This window comes from Rhipicephalus sanguineus, chromosome 3 (genome assembly GCF_013339695.2).
Source record: "Rhipicephalus sanguineus isolate Rsan-2018 chromosome 3, BIME_Rsan_1.4, whole genome shotgun sequence".
Taxonomy (NCBI): domain Eukaryota; kingdom Metazoa; phylum Arthropoda; class Arachnida; order Ixodida; family Ixodidae; genus Rhipicephalus; species Rhipicephalus sanguineus.
Window position 1 is genome coordinate 162,753,579 of NC_051178.1, and position 21,070 is coordinate 162,774,648.

Consider the following 21,070-nt stretch of genomic DNA (forward strand, 5'->3'; position numbering starts at 1 on the left):
ACATACTTGATCTTGGCCATTCAGATACGGGGTAGTGTTTCCCTTTCTCTATCGGGAAGGGAAACACTACCACACAAGCAGTTTTTCGTTCCGCCACCATCGAGTGCAGCCGCCGTTGCGTGGCGAACTATGCGAACACTGAGGCAGGAGCTCAGGAACGAAAGGGGTGGGTGGGGTCAGAGGGTCAGTCGCCCCTACAGGTTCTGTAAAAGTGGGGACGACTGACTTAGTAGTTCCTTAGAATGCGCAACAAGTTGTTGCTTAGTATATACACTAAACAACTTGTCGCTTAGTGCATAAACATCTCATGACCGCAATCGAGATAAAAATATTCAACTGGATTTTAGCTGGCTTTAACTGGTACCATGTGGGACTAGCTGGAAGCCAATGGGTTACCAACTGGTTTCAGTTGGTCCCCAGCAGCAACCACTCCAGTCTGTGAATGGAGCCAGCTGGAACCAACTGGAAATGAATTAAACCAAGTGGCCTAGAGCCAGAACGTACATACTGGCTGATCTAGGTGGAACCTTTTTATGTAGAACCAGCTGCACCCCAGGCTAATTGTACCCAGGATTAAGTGTGAAATTCATACAGTATAACTGCATGTACTCTTGCAAGTGGTCTCCGAGTGCGCAAATCGGTCAGGTATGGTAACACGAGCTATGTTCCCGCAAGGGCTTCCGCAGAACTTTTTCCAGGGGGGTGCATCAGCAGAGGGTGGGGGAGGGGGGCATACAGCATAGGTAGCTCTTGTTTCATTTCCGTGACATGACCGGCAAGATTAGTCCATAGCACGTGCAAATTTGGCTGGTAATCCTGAATGATGTTTCACGCGGATATGCGGGACTGGAGTGCGCTAATCAAGCTGTGTACACTATAGCTTACTGCTACAACATAGAAAATTATTATCCAAAATTCCAAGAGGGGGCAGCTGCCCCCCCTTGCACCCCCTCCGGACGCCCATGTGTTCCCGTATGTTGGAAGCCATGAGTCAGTGCCTTAACAGAAGAAGTGAAATTTAAAGCTTACAGTCAGTTCATATTTTTTTCACCAGCGGTTCTTGCCCTGTGGTTAAAAATTTGAACATCGTCATAAACAATACTTGCTTATTGTAATAGGTGTGGTTACAAGTCAAAATTTTCAGTTGTGCTGATATGATATGCAGACCAAACTGTTTGCCTCCACAATTGAATTGTATGTGTCTTCAAACCGACACATTAATATGCTTGTGGATATATTTTGCTGATGCTGTGCCCTGGTGCTATTACTTGTGTCTTTTGTCTTTGGTATTTGTTGGCATTGGTCCGAATTAGCACCAGAAGCCAGAAAGTTTCGGCTAGGACTAGCTTGCAACTGGGACCATGTGTCAACTGGTTCCAGCTGGGATCAGTTTGCCACTGGTTCCAGCTGGGAATCATTCCATTACCCAGTTCAACTGGTTCCAGCTGGGACGAGCTAGGACCGGTTAGAATTTTTCACCTGGAAAATGTGCATCGTTTTGTTGTTGCTTAGTACGTATGGGTGGGGCAGTGGAGTTGTTTCTGGTCAGTTTAATGTTTTTTATCGTACAGAATTGCTGGACATAACTCAATGCATATTGAATACATACCTGAGCATGCTTCTGTAAAAACACCGAACCCATGTGAGTAACACTGATATTTGGGCGAGTTGGTATGGGTTCATGATTTAAACTCGGCGCAACGGACACGATATACAAACGAAGAATACACGAGTACAGGCACCGGACTCTCAACTGATCTTTATTCACGTCGACACACACTTATATACATGCATGTGGTTACACCAAAAACACGCTAAGGCGATAAAATATACGGGGTTTTATCATGCTGGCCTGCTCAAATACGAAATTTCTTTTTGCTGCAGGGGGATGGACAGAACGCTGATGCATCGTGTCCGTTGCGCCGAGTTTAAATCATGAACCCATGTGAACCCAAAACTGCACCATCTCCAGTGTGGGCCCACCCTTTAGTGCTTACATAAAAAGCAATCATTAAATGAATGCTACTTACCTTGATGGCAAGCCTATCTGAAAGCAAAGCCTCACCTGAAGCCATTTTTTTCGCTCGTTTTCCATCTGAGCCACCACCAAGATCAAGCAAACAGAGAACTCAAACGTGACACCCAGTCTATTGCACACTGGATGACTGGATAACTGCTTTTGATTAAGGGTATTTGCTTGTTTTTTCTTTATTCACCAATAACTTATAAGCAACTGCTGTTACCATTTAGGTGCTGGCACATGGTATAGTATCATCTCGTGTTCACCATATTTTGTTCTTTATTTCTGACTTAGCTAGTTTCTGAAAATGGTGTAGATGGTAGCCGCTTAATTGATCCGTATAATTAAGTTTTTGTCATGCTGAAGAAAAACTTCTCACCTGAACACATTAAAGTGTTTATTGAACATTGAAATGTGGGTATAAACGTTAGCTCTAAGAGAGGGTTTTTCTAAAGCTCTAAGAAAAAATTAACGTCGATGATAAGGCCTTGTCATGCACTTTCTTGGAAACATTGCTCCTAGTGTAATCGCAGGTAGGCTGGATGCCTTGTAGCACTGTTCAGAAAAGTTCGGCCACTAATATTTAGTCTACAGTGGTTCACGCTAGACTTTTATTCATTTGTTAAATGCAGCAATGTAGTTGTCTGGTTTATGTATCATGTGATGATGTGGAGGCCTATGTTGTGGACTGGCTGCGAGCAGATGCAGATGGCATGTTATCTGGGAAGTACTTCAATAATTTACACAGTGACAACCAGTGATGCCGCTATTATAAGCGTAGCCTAGAAGTTTTGTAACTTTTATCAGTGTGAAGTCATCAGCTCACAGCAGCATACTGGCTGGTGCAGAACTGTTATTCAACTATAAGGCTGTACTAATTTTTTTAATGACATTCTGCATGTTAATAGTCTAGAAGACAGGACAGCCCCTGTCAAAAGTGTGCTGCTACAATGTTAGTGGTTTTCTTTCTATAGTACACACATTCAGGCTCCTATCTACCAGGGCACTTTTAAGGCCATAGAGCTATTTGTGATCTTTTGCTACCACCATATTTGAGTCTCGTTAAATCCATCCTTACACCTTTACATTTTCTTGTACGTGTCACTCTGCAACTGGTAATTGAAATTTTTGACTAGACATTTTTTACACACTATGCAGCAAATGTATTTAGTCACATTCACAGCTAAGTCACATTTCTATCTTGTCATTCATTGGTTCGTTGTCACACATTACAACTGACCTGGTGCTTTTTGGCCACGCCTGGACCTGGCGTCATTAAAGTCCATACATCTCCATCAATACTCCATACGTCATCATCAAGGTGAGCATCCGTGCACGACCTTCAGTTTTCGAACATTAATAAAATGATTCATGGAGAGGTATCGTCAGTAGGTGTACTGAGGTAACACTTTTAGAGACAACAAATGCATCACATGTCTCCCTTGTGGATGTCTCACGTTGGTAGGAAGTGCTAGTCATTGTTCACACGGACTTTATTTACAGTTCACAGTTTTCAGCAGCACTCGATGCGGCTGATGCAACACACTTGAAACGTCAAACATACTGCACACTTCCATGATGTTCGATGTGTTGGGACGCGGAAAAGGGAGTGTTGTGGCAGCGAGAGGTCGTGATGGACGCCACGCCTCCCAAATGGTGAAGGGAAAAAATGAGACCTTTCATTCTTGCATAGCTGATGTAAAATGCCCTACGTGCCGCTTGCTCTTCCGTTTCAAGAAGAGGGCGGCGTTATCATACTTGGACCTATGGGCAATTCGAGGAACCTGCCACTGTTGCGTACAGTGGTCAGAACTTTGTTGCTTCACTATTCAAATCGTGTCTTTCCACTGCCGGCAGTTGACTGGATCTGTGAAGGGTAACTGCAGGCGAGTCGTCGCTGATGAAGCCATTTTTTTCCGTAATGATGGATGCGTCAGCTGGCCGTTCTTGCTCAACTTCTGCCGACTCATCACACTGCTGTCGTGCAAAGTTCACAAAGACCTGAAATGTTTGCAAAGCCATTAGTGCATGCATGGCAACCATTGAGTCAGAACTTTTTTTATCTCACAAATAGCAGATAGATCAGGTGCAAAACTGTATTGCAGTAGTACAGTTTGCTGTTGAGGTGCAAACTGTACAAAAAATTTGAGTGCAGTTGTTTTCGTTTGATTTATTTGTTTAATTATTTATTATACAATCATGCACACGAATGTACACTTAATGTAAAACAGGAGTCTCGTATCGTACTTGCTACTGGTGTCAGGCCACTAAAATTTAGTGACATCTCTTTGGCCATTCACCGGGGAATGAACGAGAGACCTCACAGCACAATTGTTGCCTTAACTCCTGGCATCCCAGACCCACGCCAACCATTTCATGCTTCAAGCTGTGTGGCAGCGTTCGGCCAACCCCATACTGCCCTCCACATCCTTCAACCCTATTCCCACTGCCGAAGTGCCGACTACAGCCACCTCATATTAAAACAAACAACACCTTGCGATGTTAATCAGTGACACGCTCAAAGATGCTGCAAGGGAGCACCTGGTGTGAGGGCTCTGACAGCCTGTCTACCTTCACTGCAATAAAGTATTTTCTCTCCCCCTTTTCATTTTAACCAAAACAGTCATGACTGGAAAATGACCGATGCAAGGCATACAAATCCTTACCTGATCTAACGTCGTCTGAGACACTGAAAAGTCCAAGATGCTCAGATCACTGCTGTTCTTCTCTAAGAATTTAAACACAGAGGAAAGTGACGTTTGCTTCGAAGGCAAGCTGAACTCCATTATGTTGAAGTGTTGTGCCTGCAGAGGAGACAGAATGAGGTGAGAAAAAAAAAACAGCATAGACTCAATGACATGACTTGAGCACCATCTGGCTTTTATTAAACAGTTGTAACACATTCAAGAAAACAAGAGTTGTGAAATACTTATTTGAATATTTAACCATTGACTATCACACTGTTACTTTATGTGTGCTGGTCCAAATAATATAAAAGCTGGCCTTTATCTATTTTAGTCCATTCTTATGCATCACTCAGTCTGCATTGAAACTGTGTATATCTTGATCTTTACCTTTAGTGATGCTGTGGGGAAGTGAGTGATTAGACATTTAATTGCTTGCTTCCAGTCCTTGGCATTTTCCGCCATGCGTATTGTGACGGTAAATCCTGCTCCAAACCTGCAGAGAAGACATTGCATTGATGCAGATGCAGAAATTCGAATGATTGAAAACAATAGTGCACAAAAAGTGCTAACATGCATACAATAGGGATAAGGACAAACTGCTTTTGTAATGACTTTAACTATGACTAAAGGTCTGCTGTTGTGAAACTCATTAGCTGTGAGAGAGCATTTTGCATTTAGAGATTTGGAAGAAGTAGTTCTACCAGTCAGACGTTAAAACAGCAAACAAGAATACTATGACTCGTATACAGATGTAAATGTGAGTTTACTCGTCACATCAGCAAGTGATAAGGTAATGCTTACAATTAAGATCAGATGTAATGCTACATATTTTTGGGCCATATGCAACTTCATTCTGAGATTTCACTTGATTGATGAAAAATTTGTGCAAATATAGCGTGTGGAATGGATAAATAGTAAAATGTTTCAACAATGATTTAATTTTCTGCTTTTATCTCGTTTTGTGTAGTTGCACTGATTCATTTGATTAAGAGTTTCTTTTTTCCTCCATAAGAAATATAATATTACAAATGTTAATGTCCCTCCTCGAGTCCCCGCTCCAGTACAATGAAAAATACTAAAAAATTTCTCGTGCTTTCCTGTCCTTTCTGGCTGTTTTCACGGTTATTGTTTGTAGTTTACAACCTACTAACATGCTTAGAGAGCCACTGAAAGTTTGCCTAATACGTAGTTTTTATTTTGATCTGTTGGTTCAGTTAGTGGTTTCATTTTCACACATTTGTGCTATCAATAAAAAACAGAATGTTTCTTCTAGCTTTTCTGGTTCTCATTGCAGCAGCGATTTTATGCAACCAGCGGTCATCTCCTGCTCTGCTGTGTTGTAGATTTCACTCAGTACTGTTGGATATGTGGACCAGCTACTCACTTGTGTTTGAGGTACTGTGGGCTTCCTATACAGCACAGTTGTCCATTCACCATAATTGCGAGCCTTGAGCAAAGTAAGTCACATTCGGCCATGCTGCATTGATGATGAGAAGTACACAAAATTGAAAATATTATGTCGGGCCCTCTCAAAACAGCTCTGTGTTGCAATGCAAAAATTATTACAATTCATGGATGTCTTTACTTCCCAAATATCTGTTTACATTGGCTTTAGCACTTTGCAGAGATGGGCTTTTCTACTTTCTGCTCAACAGAAATATTTAAGTTAGCAACTTCACCGCAGTACTCACTTTCTCATTTGCAAAGAGAGGAATCACTATGAGCTCGAAAAGATTATGAGTTTCAAAGTAATACTGAATCTTTGTACGTATATACTTGCGTGTGGTTCACTGATGTGCATCAGTGCCTTGATTGTACGTACTAGTGCAAACCATGACTATGAATTGCACACTGCATCCTTATGCCATCACATCTACTCAGTTTTTTCTTAAATTCCAAATTGTCCTTTTAGAACAGTTACATTTAACAATTACTTCACAGACTGTACATATTATAATTTATAGCACTTATAGCAAGACTGCTGAACAGCCTGTATAAATTGCAAACCTCTGCTGTTATTAGGTATTTATTCATCATACTGACAATAAAATAACGAATGTTCATTTATTACCAATTACGACATCTTAAGGGTCTAGCCTTATGAACTAATTTCAAAGTTCATGAATAATCTTGTTTGTTCCTGTCTTGGGACACTAAGTATGCAATACACATGCAGTGCATCACTAGATACATAATTTAAATTACAGCAAATACAGATGCAAATGAAAAGGTCCAGATTCCTTACCTGTGCGATGTCAACAAGACAGATCGCTTTTCCCGAATGGCCTCAGAAACATTGGACCAAACCAGTCTACGAGTAACGGGATCCATTCCACTTGTTGGCTCATCCTGGAATTTAACAAACAAAATTGGGAAACAATACATTACCTGCCGACTAAATTTTGATGCTTAGAAAAGCAGTGCAAGTCAATAAGCAGATTTTTATGTGATCACACATTATATTTTATAGGTGTAAAATGCTAGTGAAGACTACTTCCTGTGCATGCTTTATGATTACACTTTTAGAAACCTGCTAGACCTCAACTACGTCACCGTGTTCACAATATTTTGTGACCATGCATTATGCACTTCCCACTGCAAGTTGTCCCCTAATGTGTGCAGAAGGTCTCAGTACATAAAGCTTTAAATTCCATGATAACATATGCAAATCATTGTACTGAAAACTATGTTATTTCTTGTTGTTGGACTATAATCTTTTAGCAAACAGTCCACCTATTATTTATATCATTCATACCTGAACGAAGCCCAGCTCAATTCGCATAACTTGTGCTGTAGTCTGTCACTTTAAACAGCATCAATAAAAAGAACACTATGTATTGAAAAAAACTGCAGTCTTTTTGTTACGTACCAATACGTCCTACTCGCTGCATTAAACAGTATGTATATTGCACAAATAAGCAACTATGCAAGGGGAACTAACCAGGAGCACGATTTGTGGATTCCCGAGCATAGAGATGGCTGTACAGACTTTTCGTCTAGTGCCACGGCTGAGCGTTCCCACTTTGTAATCGGCATGAGCAGAAAGCTGGAACCTCGAGAGGGCTTCGTCAACAACCTGCAAATACATATTTGGTGCTGCAAACGTTGCACGGTGCACGATGCAAAATATTCAAAAGAATGCACGTGGAAAATGGATTGAAATTGTCTTAAAAAGTCCAAGCGCAATTGAGAAAATGCACACTTGAAAATAATGAAGGCTACTTAGTGATAAGCCTGCGGTCATCCTCCTAAACGGAGAATCGCCTAGATGCACTGCCAGTTAGCACTTGTGGAGCGGTTCCCTTTAGAAGAAAGTTAGCTCAGTTCAGATAGCTGCAATAATGTCACAATGTGTCTATTCTCTGTTTATGATATTGTTGGCACAGTACTCCACTTCCAGATCTTTTACAATTACTGCAGTAAAGGCATTCAAGCTGGTATAATTCATGGTCGTTCTGGAGATGGTCTTGTTTGAAGTTTGGCTTATGCGAATGCACTAAGCTTATTAATGATAGCAACTACTAATGCATCCACACATTCTGAAGTGCAGCTTTTAGTTCTCGATATTGCTTCCTTCTATTGCTGCTTGCTACACTGGAGGTTAATGGACATATTGTTCACTTCTGTCCACTGCACGCAAGAGATGCAAGAGGGATTAGTAAATAGAGCTCAATAGTGCCTACAATGGCAGCCTTTTCGGTTGTTAAGAGTTGTGAGGTTTATATAAAATATGTGCACTCTCACTACCACAGGCAAGTGTTAGTTTTTTTTTTTTTTTTTTTTTTTGCAAAGCGAGTACATTCACAGACGAATAAAGCAATCACCTCCTTGATCTCACTCTTTGGTATCCCACGCATCATGGAGTAAATCACGAGATGCTCCTTTGGAGACAGCAAGTCATCGAGCGCATCAGCCTGGGGACAGTAGCCCACCAGCTGTGTGCCCTTCGCAAACACTTTGTGCAATCTGTAAGCAATAAGTTTTGAGTTCAGCAAATGTTTGATCTCAATCTATGCATCATATGTGTTCGAAGCAGGGCTACCTTGTGTCCTGAACGAGGGTGGTTCCATGAGTAGGCTGAAGCTGTCCAGTTAGGATGCGGAACAAGGTTGTCTTTCCAGCTCCGTTTACTCCAAGGAGTCCGAAGCACTGGGGTAACGTAATTTAAAACTGATGAAATTGAATAGTAAAATGTTTGCTTGCATTATGGAACTATTTTCCTGCAGTGAAGTGTGGTGTAACAGTACGGTAGACTCTCAGTAAACGGAAATCTCTTAAACGGAATCGCTGCTTAAATGGAACAACTGCCTCTAATATGATTGGCTTCGTTCTTGAATCCTGCAGCCGTGTTCATCTCTCGGTAAACAAAACTCCTATTAAATGGAACATATTCTCCTGGTCCCTTCAGGTTAAATTTAACGAGAGTCCGCTCTGTTTAAAACCAAGATGGGGGGGGGGGGGGGAGATGATTTGAACAAAAAGTCTGCACAATTAATGTAACATGGCTGCTTTAGCTATAAGCATGAATGTAGTTCGATTATCGAAGGGGTTATATGCTTCTAGACTACTGTACTATAACAAAATATACTGGTACTGCTAAATCACACCTCATTATTTCGAAGCTTCATGAATCAAAAAAATCCTTTATGACACTCAATATTTGTTATAAGCCGATATTTAGCACATGTTGATGTTGATAAAAGGGATTTTAGATTTACTTCACTACATTCAGTAATTCACTATTATTATATTTATTATAACTGCGTTCATCATACTATTGATGTTTTGCTTATTTCTTTCCTGCAAGTAGTAGTACTATCACAAGAATTCGATGCAGTAACGTGGCTAATAAGCAGTGCCATCTTGTGTTCACATAATTAGTATGATGCATACCTCGCCTTTTGGAATGCCAAATGAGACATTGTCCACTGCTTTGTGTCGTCCTTGATAAACCTGCACGAAAAGAAATTGTATTAATACAGGACCTATGATTGGTAAGCAAAAGAGGGGTAGAAAATGGCAGTATTGCATTGCGTATGCCTGGATAGAGTGATGTCATGATTTTTGTTTCATCTTGTATGATGAAGCAATACATATATCATTGTATTCATGATACATTTCATTTCTAGTGAGCACATGTCTTGGTGCTGTTCACAACTTGGTTGCAAGGAAATGATGGTGTGCCTTGCACACTAAAAGTATTGCATGCTTGGACATAGTTAACATAGCTAATGAGGACATAGCTAACAGGCACAGTATAATATATAACCTTGTTGTCAAGATACAAGAAAAAAAAAAAAGGACACTGCAGGAAGCTTCTGGAAGAATGTAAGATTCAAGTCATGTGACCCAAATTTATGTGCACCCAATGAACTGTTGCTATTCATAACAAATGGGCAAGTTTTTAAATTTGTGATTACTTTTCCCACTGAAAAATTGAAATCTTTGCTGCTGCTGTGCAGCTGGTCAGGCTAAAGAATATGTTTTTTAGTCTCCCCTTGACTTCTAAGTGTAACCGCCACTTGAAAAGTTGTCCACTGTGATATACACCTACATTTAATCTTGTGAAGTACAGATTAATGCAAAGCCCAAAGCTCTTGTTTTGTTATGAAAAAAAAAGACAGAACTTGCGATAGAAAGGTCTTGTACAAGGGCACTCCTATCAACATGTATACTATGCTATGTCTAATTTTGACTAGGTCTATGATTGTGGGGACAAAAAAAACATACTGGGTAGAATTTGCCCCTACTGGTTATTCGTACCTCTTTGAATATTACGAGTAACAGTTGCAACACGGTACACAATGTCAGCAAATAGCCACAAGCTTGATCTTGCGTAGGATTCATATACACTGTCATGATAATTTGAAAGAAAGCATGAGCCAAAGCTTGTTCCTGCAAATATTCTGATCTTCCTGCCATAAATACGTAAACCAACTACTAAAGACTAGCATTGGTTATGCGGTCAGTACCTTTACAACATCCAGCACTCTCAACACATCGTTCTTGCCAGTGTCGCTATTCGCCCGCATTCTTTCTGCTGTAACATCAGTGTCTTCGGCCACCTTGGTTTGTTTTTGAGCCCTGAAATGGAATGATGAAGATCTCTCTGACTACACACTTGTGAACACAGGTGTTCTGTTGTTCTCTTATCATTTTTTGCTTGACTTGCCTCAGCCTTCTAAAGCATAACTAATAAAAAATAGGCCATAATTGTAGTAGCAAATGGTTGTTTATTTGGGAATGTGTGTGTGTGTGTGTCATTGATATCGGTGTTTAGCATGTTTATGCTTGTGAACAAATATTATATTACATGCATATTTTTCACGTTGAATGTGACTTCAATTGTATTTCTGCACACTTTCAGAAGTCTTTGATGCCATACTATGCTGGCTTTATTGGTGTAGACACGGGGGTGGTTTGGGGGGTTCAAACTCCACCCCCCCCCCAATTCTTACATTTTGTATATCTGTATACAGAGGCCCACATACAAACATATGCACGAACATACATAAAGAGAGTCAGATCCCTCCCTGAAAAAAATTTCTGGCTACGCCCCTACTGGCTTTGAAGTAGTTACAATGTGCGAGAGGATTTCCTTGAACATCTGGAGACTCTATGAAAGCATATGCATGCTGTCATGAATGCTGTCTTAATGAAAGTCTCATTAATAAGTGATAAAGCACTTACATAAATCAACACAAGAGCCATATCTTTTCAGTCTGACAATGTATGTTTGTGACACACATGCTTTGGCGACACAATGTAGCCAGCAGTACACGTGTTTACCACGGTTGTTTTCCACCTTTCCCCTCACTTTCTGATCCCTTTTTCATTCTATTTGAATGAACTCCCTTCTTTTTTTACTTTAATTAGCAGTAAGTGTCGGTACACCTTGATGAAACATCATTTAACTGCTGAGCTCATGGAGGAGCCCTTATGAGAATTGAAACTCTGCTGCTGCATCCATAGCAGAGCAAACGAGAAATGACAACACCAAAAAATAAAACATGCAGGCTGATTCATCAGACAGTGCTGCCGATATTAAATGCCACTGAAATACCACCATCATTGGATGTTTGCTACCTTTTTGCAAAATACTGTTTATGGCACTGCATTCTTTGTCTGCTCATGAAGAAATGAAGTGCAAGGTCTGGAATGCTTTATGACTGACATACTATTCCATACCCAAATAAGGAAACTGTTGCATGCATGCTACAAGGATGCACTACAAAGCTCTTTTCAGGCGTGTGTGACAAACATTTACACCACTTGCATGGTGCACAATGAAACTCGATCCCTATGGCATTACCGCCACTTCCTCAGATCTAGCATCTCTTGCCCATCTTGCTCCTTGCTTATATCTCTCAAAGGGGCAGCTATGGTTGCACGTTGGGAGCCAGTTTTTGTGGGTGACATTGATTTTGTTGGTACCTGCAGTCTCATTCAACCTTGCCATACATACAACTTTGTGTAAACACATACTGTAGACAATTAAGGCGTTTAACTACCAGAAAAACTATAAACCGGAATCATATTGTGGTTTTGGGACGTTAAACCCCAACAATTATTATTACCAGAAAAACAGAAAAACTTGCGTCTGAAAGCAGTACTTGCAAGTTGACAATTAAACCACAGCAGAACTGCTTCCTGTGATAGGTTTTCTCAGGTGCTACTTGTATGGCATAAATGTTTTTGTGTGTTCATGTCTTCTTTTATCACCTCTTTTGAAGCGAGCAGATGGGAAAGCTTACCTGGAATTCGATGGTGCTTTCAAGTGACACTCAAGGAAGAGGTTGATGCAGAAGAAGACTACGCCAACCAAGAACATGGCATAGAAGTTGTAATTGAGGACTTCGTTGCTGAAAGGGTTTTCATAGGTGTCCTGGCCATACCGAGCGTATATATCGGCCTGAATGTGATTCTTGGCCAGGCTGACAAAGCCACCTATCAGAGCATACTGTGGGAAAATGAGCGCGGCATTCTGCAGTCCAGTCATTAGTTGGCGATTGCCCTGCAAACAGAATCACGACATGAGGCTTAGGACAACTCCATTAAAACCTGAAAACATAGGCAATAACTGGGAATGCATGTGGAAGCACTTTTAGGCCTCTCCCTTAACCACTAAGAGTTGAGATGCATCGTAATTATATATAATGAAAAAAACTGTGGCATAAAAATGTGTATAAGTATTCATAATTTATGTACGAAAGAAACCTTATATACATTATATGTGCTGTGCTGTGTTGCTCAGAAATTTAAGGTAATAAACCGCAGTATATATTATATATATATATATAGCAGCAAGCATATTTCTGGTAGCAGGTGTGCCTCACATTGTTGGTGGGGAATATTTTTCCACTAACAAAAAAAAATATGGACTTATTTGCTATTTTCTTGCTGCAGCAGTTGTTTGAAATCACATGTATCAAGTAATATATCCATCCAAAAACAGATGAGCACAGGAAACAGTGAAGGTGACAGGAAAGCGGCTAGAAAGTGGTTTTTGGCCGGATATATTTCCTTGATGCAATGCACCAACTAGCCCAACAACGAGTTCTACTAGACTTAAAATCATATGCTTAAATGTACTCACAGAGTTTATCTGGATCATGTTGAGCACCAGCATGACGATTGCTATGTTGAGACCGATGAACAAGTTGACGCAGTACAGCACCACGAAAGAGATGCTTGCTTCTTTGAACAGCCGTGACAAGCAGTACATGAGAGGTGTGGTACCCCACCTGGAACACAGTGGACAGCCGTTTGTAATACATGCAACACATAAGTATTTACAAGAACTTTGTGCTTATTGCATGCATATGCTGCAATGCGAAGGACAGGGAAATGGATTATGCAAGATATGATACTGCACCACCTAGCATTATTTGATCTTGGAATTTTACAAAACGAGTGTTCTAATTTTCATTGTAGTTGGTTGCTGTTTTGTGCATTGGAGTATCTGTGAAAAAAAAAACACCCTTTCAGAGAGATTATAAAAGCTGACTTATATGTCCCAGCTGAAGAAGAACAAAGATGCTAGAAAGGCTTAGGCCTGAGGCAGCAATTTTCAAACTAACTGTGATAACTAAATTTTTTTGTACTTTGTAATGATACGAGGCCACATGTGGGCTGTGAGAAACAGAATAAAAATAATACAAAAGAGAAAAATTAGTTGACCTGTACTAGTTATTCAGTCTCCTACAATGAAGTCACCCTTACCAAGAGAAGAGGCCTTAGTTAGCCATAAAATATGCAAAAACAAATCAGATGCTGACAGCATCTTGAAATTCCCACTCCAGTACTCTAATTTCATGAAATTTGGCAGTATCTGCTCGGGTCTTGATGATTTAATGAGCTAGTATGTTGTGTTGTAAAGAGTCATACACTGAACTTTAATACTTCCGAAAGTTTCACTATGCTTCAGCAGCCCAAATGCATAAAAATACTTTTCAATCAGTGATGTCACGTTGACACACCTAATGAACCTAAATTGGTTTAGTCTTTTACTGTAGTTACCCTAAATTTAGAGCGCTGCCACGCTCTATAGTTTGACCTTTAAATTAGCTCTAAGATATGCATGAAAATGTTTTTGCATTCTGATTATATCATATTCAAGGTGAATGTATGCCCATAGTTGTAGGTACGTTCACCTTTGGCTTGGGCTTGATTAACGGGTTGGGTTGGCTGCGTCATACTTACCCGAACAGAATCATGAGCAGCAGCACAGCTGGGAAGTTGAGCTTGCTGACGTATACAGGGAGCCCGAAAGCGAGGATGATCAGAGCAGAAAGGGCAACTGTTGCTAGGACAATTCCCATGTCCCAAATGAATGTAGTTGTCCAGTAAAGCAGTGTTCCGACTCCAGAGATGCTTTGAACTTGTTTCTCGTCACGTATACGTTCATTCACAACGTACACTATGACTCGCGATGGAATGAAAGCCAAGCCCATGAGCACAACCATCGCAATGCCCACTTCGGCAACATGGCCAAGTCTGTAGAAAGAAATAGAAAAACAACATGCCAGACAAGGTTTTCTCATAACATATGGAGTGTGTAACATGCTCCAAAAACATACCATTTGTTGAAATATAATGATGTGTAAAATACAAATTCACATGTAAAGAATATATAATGGTACACGAGACATAATTCAGCATTTTCGACAATGGAAGAGTACTTATCATAATGAAATGCTGAACACTCAGAAAGTTTCTTGTGCAACTTTCCGGTTGTGCAACATTTCATTAGGGTAAATACTCCTCCATTGTGACTAATCTTGAACTATGATGCAACTTTCTGGTTCTCTTGCTCAATAACTATCATTGTAATGAATGTAGTTTATCTTCAATTTGTGCATTGATTTAAATAAATTCATTGCATCTCCATCAGGACTTAACAAGGACGGCTGCACAGCTAGTTGTTGGGTAGTACTGCACAATATCTTATGACCTGTGCAGTTTTGCTCACTGTAAGGCCATTGTATTACTTCTGTATAGCAAAGGAAATTTGAATGTGACTTAGTACGAGACAGCACTGATAGCACAAACTGACTTGGAATGCATGATAATGAAACAAACTCATGCTCACAAATTTAAAGCATCAGCACCTTTTTTCGTGTGAGTGATAAATTCTTTGCTTCGTAATAAGCTACAACAGAGCTCGCAGAATATTCTTGTGCAACCAAGATCCTTGCATGTAATTACGAAATACCTTTGCTACTGAGGTACATATTTGCATCAATCACGAATTAACATGCACAGTCTATGAATGTGTCAAAGTTGCATCACTTGATTCTGAAGTGCTGCAGACTCCACTGGACACCAAGATGATAGGGTGAGTTTTTGTGAATTTTCTTGCAGGACCTCATAATTTGAAATAATTACACTAACATTTAATGTACATTCACACAGACATGTCATATTTGATAAATGTATTTGACTCACCGCCTCGAAGTACCAACATAAATTAATTTTTGTCTGCAAGGCTTAAGAGGAAAATAAATTCCTTTGCTATGGCTAATGGAACATGGCATGACCAATGTGTTATTTAACAAGGAAGTGCTTGCATATGGCAATACTTTGCAGTCACAAGTGTACTGGAGTAAAATTGTATAAGCAGAGGGTTTTATTGATTCCATACTTAATGCCCTGTCTTTTTTCTTGCTGCTACTACACAGAATGCACAAAGGCAAACAGCCCACACAAATGAGTACACCATGACAGAAGGGGATATAGTACATGAGAATGAAAGTAAAGGGGTTTGACAACAGTAATCTCGTTAGGTTTGTGCCACACCCATCCGTACGTGCAGGTTAGCTGAAGAGTAGTAACATGCCAGTGGCATGCACTGGAAGGCATTCACTTACATTGTCTGTTTCCCAAGCTGTTCGGAAGACAAATGAAGAGGGTGGTTGTACACCGTGATCCCTTCAATCAGAAAAATTCATAGGGAAGTTAGTGCCATACTGCAAACCACCAATGTCATCCTAATGAAAAAGCATGCAGTTCCTGTATAAAGCCTATTGCTTTTCTTATTTCTTTCTTTCATGCATCTATGATTTAGTTGCATGTAAATTAGGTAAATAGCCATCATGACTGCTAAACTTACCCACTCTGGAGGCATTTAGGGGAGACGTGGAGTGGCTGATGGCAGACCTAAGAATAGCATTGCTGAGTGCATTTTGATATGCTGGCATCGAATGGAAACCGGTGTTGTCGTACCATACTTTCACCTGCTTCTTCTCAAAAGTCCAGCCTCCATACCTGCAGTATTCAGAACTTCATTATGGTGCGTTGCGTTGTGCAATTATTCTGACATGCACAACCCAATATAACAAGATTTGTGCTAGCTATTGAACAACAATACTACGTGTAATGCTAAGCTGCAAATAAAAGGGTCATGACTTCTTGGTTTCTTCGTGAATTGTACTTGGACTACTACTTATACAGCAGAATTGAAACGGTCTTCATTTTTCTTAAGTATGCCTGTGGTCTAGGTAAAGTTGTCTTGTACAATTAGCATTTTTATGTAGTCGACACCACAGAACATTTTCACTTCTCAGCATGCATATTCAGTGAACTAGAGCTAGGAAAATGTGGTATGTTTCTAGAAGCCTTCAACATTACCTTCTTTCTATGAAAGCTGGGTATGATGTTAAGAGGTAGTTTGGTATGTTGAGTCCTGTAACATTGTACACAACATCAGTGGTTTCTGTCATAATCCTTGACACCTCTTCCCATTCTTCTTGAGTTTCTGAAGTGTCGCAGGTATAATGGAGTGCTCCCTTTGGTAGCTCCATGGCATTGCTTGTCATGCCAGTAGTGCTCATGCAGTGAGACCTGCAAAAATTGGATAGATGTTAGAAATGTGAGGGCATTGATATAAGTCTCAAGAGACATTGGTCATTAGTGCACCTGCTTGGTATGAACAACTTGTCTGTGTTGCGATCCTATTGTTAAAAAAGATTATTTTCATGCAGCAGAACTTAAGTCTTCCATTCTTTGATGAACTGTATGCAGTTTAGTGTCGCTACAGTGAACACTGAATATAATGAACGATCATTTAAAACAAAGCAAATATAAAAATAACGCAATTTTTATTGATATAATAATTGTCATATACAACAAAGACACCTTCACATCAAATGTGGCTTCGTTCCAACAAGATTTCACTAATACACCTCCAGTGTTTAGTTTATATAATTGTTTTTAACGAGATTAAATAGAGACATAATGTTGCACAAAAAATCATAGAGCTCATCTCTTTATACATAATATAACAGTTGCAGTATGTGTAATACAGGAACCAGTTAACTTACAGTGGTGCATTTCTTTCGAGGCAGGATGGACCTACTCCAGGAAAAGATAGCATCCTTCCAGACACATTGGTTGGTGGTACCTCACTGTAAAAGTATATGAATGAAAGATTAATCTAGGTTTTTAAAATACTCAACAAGGAACAGCTTACACATGTGTTCACAATTCACCTGCAGTGACTGTAGTATGATTTAAATTTGCAGTACCTGAGAGTACCCCAACTGCTCTGCCTAATAAAATCATCGTCATGGTCATTATTGGCTGACGGAACAACTGCTTAAAATGATTGCCATGCATTTATAAAATTAAGGAGGAATCTCACTACGTACCTCATAAAGCCTACTGCTCCGGGGCCATACAGTTGCGTGGATAACCTCAGTGATGGTTCGGGCACGGTTCCTGGTGCTATCATGGTAAAGCCCATGGCGATAGCGATGAATGTGCATGGAAGCACAATGCTAAAGAATATTGCTTTCCAGTTGTTCACGGTGTGATGGAAACGTTTCAGAATAAGTGCTTTGAATTGGCTTGCTTTTAGCTTGCGTCCCATCAGAGGGTTTGCAGTTCCCAAAGAATGCCTGTAGTCGGGACATTCTAGTGTGACATCTGCAAAAACACAAATGGTTGTGATATTATCAAAAGCAGTGTGGTACAGCTGCAGTTTTGTTTCATTGTGCTCGTATATCAATGGTTACATTTCAGTCCTTTGATTGCTAGATCAATATCTTTTTATATATATGATATAGCAAAGTACTATAGGGCTGTAGGCATCAAATGAAACATGAATAGCGACAAGCATTAGCAGTGGTATAGTGTGTGTCGTCCAGTCATCACTGATAGGCGTGCCAGCAGGATTGGCAGTACTACGCAATCCCTCTGTAGTGCGATATTTTCGCGTGTGTTCTAGTTCTGATATGGTGATAATGGTGGCCAGCGTGGGCGTGCAGAGCACTTTTGGTCGTTACAATTTCATTTTCTTTTCTTTTTATTTTCTTTGTTGAAATAGAACTGTAACAGAAGTGAAAATAGCGCATCATAGAGGGATGGCGCAGTGCTGCCAAACCCAATGTGCGCGCCTGTCAATGGTGATGTCTGGATGGCATACACTATATACCATTGCTAATGCTTGCCACTGTTCACGATTCATTTGACGCCGATAGTACATTCCTTAAATTACGATTTGTGATTGATTTCATAAAGCACACCTTGATGAATTGTTACCTTGGTCTGCAAAGCTTTACAAACAATGGTAGTCAAAAAAAAATTTGCAGGCAAGGTTGGCATCTTGGAATTGATAATAGTGGCTAGAACTTCTATGCAGATTTGCCATAGTCTGCAGAATTTCATTCATGCATGTTGACATATTATGTTTCCACTAATATATTGGCTGCAGTTCTTACAGCTATAATAATAATAATAATAGGACACATTGAATGTTAATTAACTTAAGCGTGGCAAAGTTATAAAGATAATGTTGATACTCTTTGGCCTGAAAGCATACGAACCTGTATGATGAAGCTTGTCACGTCTGTCAGAAATTCCATATTTCGCTGTAGTAGGTAGTGTGTGGCCTGGCTGCACAGGTTTGCCTGCATCGCACAAGGCGCACAGGGAAAGGAACACTTCTTCGAGCGTCGTGCTTGAGAGACCATAGTTTCCGAATCCAAACTCGAGCATGCGTTCGTCAAGGAGCGAGAGGAGGTGGGAGTAGGAGTAGAGGATGTTCTTCTGTGGATCTCGTTGTGGGAGGCTGACCACTACTTCTCCACCATTGTTTTCTACCACTTGAGCTGGTGGAACAACACCTCTGATAACGTGAAGGATGCCCTCAATGTCAGAAGAGTCATCTGGAAAGATTAAGCAGAACAGTTCAATGCTCAGTCCTTTGAACATTAACACTCATACATAAATAGCATCATATGGCAGTGCATACAGCAACTACAGTACTTAAACACAAGGTAGCACATGTTAAATCTGCTGAACAATAAAGTAACCCTTTGTAAGGTTGGCATTTATAAAGTAATTAATAACTTCTCTAGAGTCTTGATGTCAATAAAATGCAAAATTTTACCAGAAAAAAATAAAGGTATGCTTAACAAAAAAGGAGAAGTCATATTTTACAAAGTTCCAAAAGCAACCACTTCCTCCAAATGGTTTAACTCCCCCTTCCCCCAGCCATTGCACATAACGCAGCGTACCATCAACACTTGTTCTTGACACATTGGATGAGTGTCCAGAGTCACTGTCTTTGTTAGGCTCCGAGCAGGTTCTTGTCAATGACAGCTTGTAGCCGAAGCCAAACTTGCTCTTCAGTAAAAGTGGGGAGCCTTCACACAACAGTTTACCCTGCAAGAAAAAGAAATGTCTCTTTCACTTTTAGTACAGTTACCCAAAAATGCTCATTACCTAAAGGGGCCGTGCAACACTTTTTCAAGTAACCACCGAATGGCTTCCGTAAAGAAGTTTATTGCCCCACGAGTCAACCACCGCAAATATTTTTAGAATCTGTCAAGTACAAGCAGAGTTACAGAGATTTATCACACGTAATTGCTTTCTCTCTTCTCTCGTCCCGACAAACGCGCTGGAAGCTAAGCAGGGAGGAATAGCATTGGGCAAAGAAGTTACGTCACGCTCGCATCATGACCTTGACCATTTTTTCCCCCCTTCGATCGCGCGGCTTACTTTCAGTGTGATCGCCGATCGTGAGCATGCTTGTGGGCACTTCCCGCGGTGGCTACGATAACTATGCAGCTCACAATGCTCAATGCAGCCAATGGCCGTGAATTTGGGTATATGGCACGGTCATTTGAGTATGTGGCATCATTTGTAGAAAGAAGAGGGAATGATTTCTAGCTGACTTTGAGAAGTAATTGTAAATTCCAGGCCGCAGGTTGTGCTATAATGTTTGGCTCGCGTGTCCTCAGGAGCCTCGACTACCGATCGGCAGCGTTTTCTGACCATGCTGAGAAAGTGTTGCAGGGCCCCTTCAATATACAGAAGCAAGCATACCTTGTGAATAATTGCAACTTTGTCACTTAGCACGTCAGCTTCATCCATGTGGTGAGTTGTAAGCAGGATTGTCCGATCTAATGTGGTAGAACAGAAATCCAGCCATTAGTTACGGTTTACTTCACTTGTGAAAAATCTTATTGGCAGAATTCAAGTTCTCAAGCAATAAGTTTTGCTTAAACCAGATGGTTCTATATACGGGTCCCCATTGCTTTGTTTTGGAAGCACATTTTGAAAGTCAAAATCTTGCTTTCATTTTCTTTCAGGACTCCTGAAGTTGTTAAAGTGATGTACACTGTGCTTTCTTAGACGACTATGTATGCCTACATACTTGCATGGGATTTGTTTAAAAGAAAGAGGGTGCATCCGATATGCTAGTGTGTGCTAGCTGTTTCGACTCGTATCCTTGGAATACTCTGAAAGAGATTTTTTTTTAACTGGACGAGTTTGTGCACTTGTACTGTGTGTCATACATGGCATTTCTAATGCAAGGGACGAGAAGCAACCACTGGATATGTTCAATGTCAGAATTCAC

General features: G+C 40.4%; 1 protein-coding gene across 1 annotated transcript in view; it reads right to left on the reverse strand.

The window, feature by feature from the left end:
• Positions 1–3,498: 3,498 nt before the first annotated feature.
• The window catches only part of LOC119387613 (retinal-specific phospholipid-transporting ATPase ABCA4), a 170,278-nt gene continuing 152,706 nt past the window's right edge, over positions 3,499–21,070 (reverse strand). The window contains exons 63-83 of the mRNA XM_049414207.1: positions 20,536–20,612; positions 19,725–19,872; positions 19,032–19,373; positions 17,856–18,132; positions 17,529–17,612; positions 16,837–17,049; positions 16,319–16,473; positions 16,077–16,137; positions 14,410–14,703; positions 13,304–13,451; positions 12,462–12,721; positions 10,680–10,791; positions 9,601–9,660; positions 8,750–8,856; positions 8,532–8,673; positions 7,649–7,783; positions 6,953–7,056; positions 6,092–6,184; positions 5,095–5,200; positions 4,687–4,824; positions 3,499–4,021 (exon numbers count right to left, since the gene is read on the reverse strand). Coding sequence (XP_049270164.1) covers positions 3,827–4,021; positions 4,687–4,824; positions 5,095–5,200; positions 6,092–6,184; positions 6,953–7,056; positions 7,649–7,783; positions 8,532–8,673; positions 8,750–8,856; positions 9,601–9,660; positions 10,680–10,791; positions 12,462–12,721; positions 13,304–13,451; positions 14,410–14,703; positions 16,077–16,137; positions 16,319–16,473; positions 16,837–17,049; positions 17,529–17,612; positions 17,856–18,132; positions 19,032–19,373; positions 19,725–19,872; positions 20,536–20,612 — 3,251 coding nt within the window. The 3' untranslated portion in view covers positions 3,499–3,826. The remainder of the gene's footprint in view (positions 4,022–4,686; positions 4,825–5,094; positions 5,201–6,091; positions 6,185–6,952; positions 7,057–7,648; positions 7,784–8,531; positions 8,674–8,749; positions 8,857–9,600; positions 9,661–10,679; positions 10,792–12,461; positions 12,722–13,303; positions 13,452–14,409; positions 14,704–16,076; positions 16,138–16,318; positions 16,474–16,836; positions 17,050–17,528; positions 17,613–17,855; positions 18,133–19,031; positions 19,374–19,724; positions 19,873–20,535; positions 20,613–21,070) is intronic.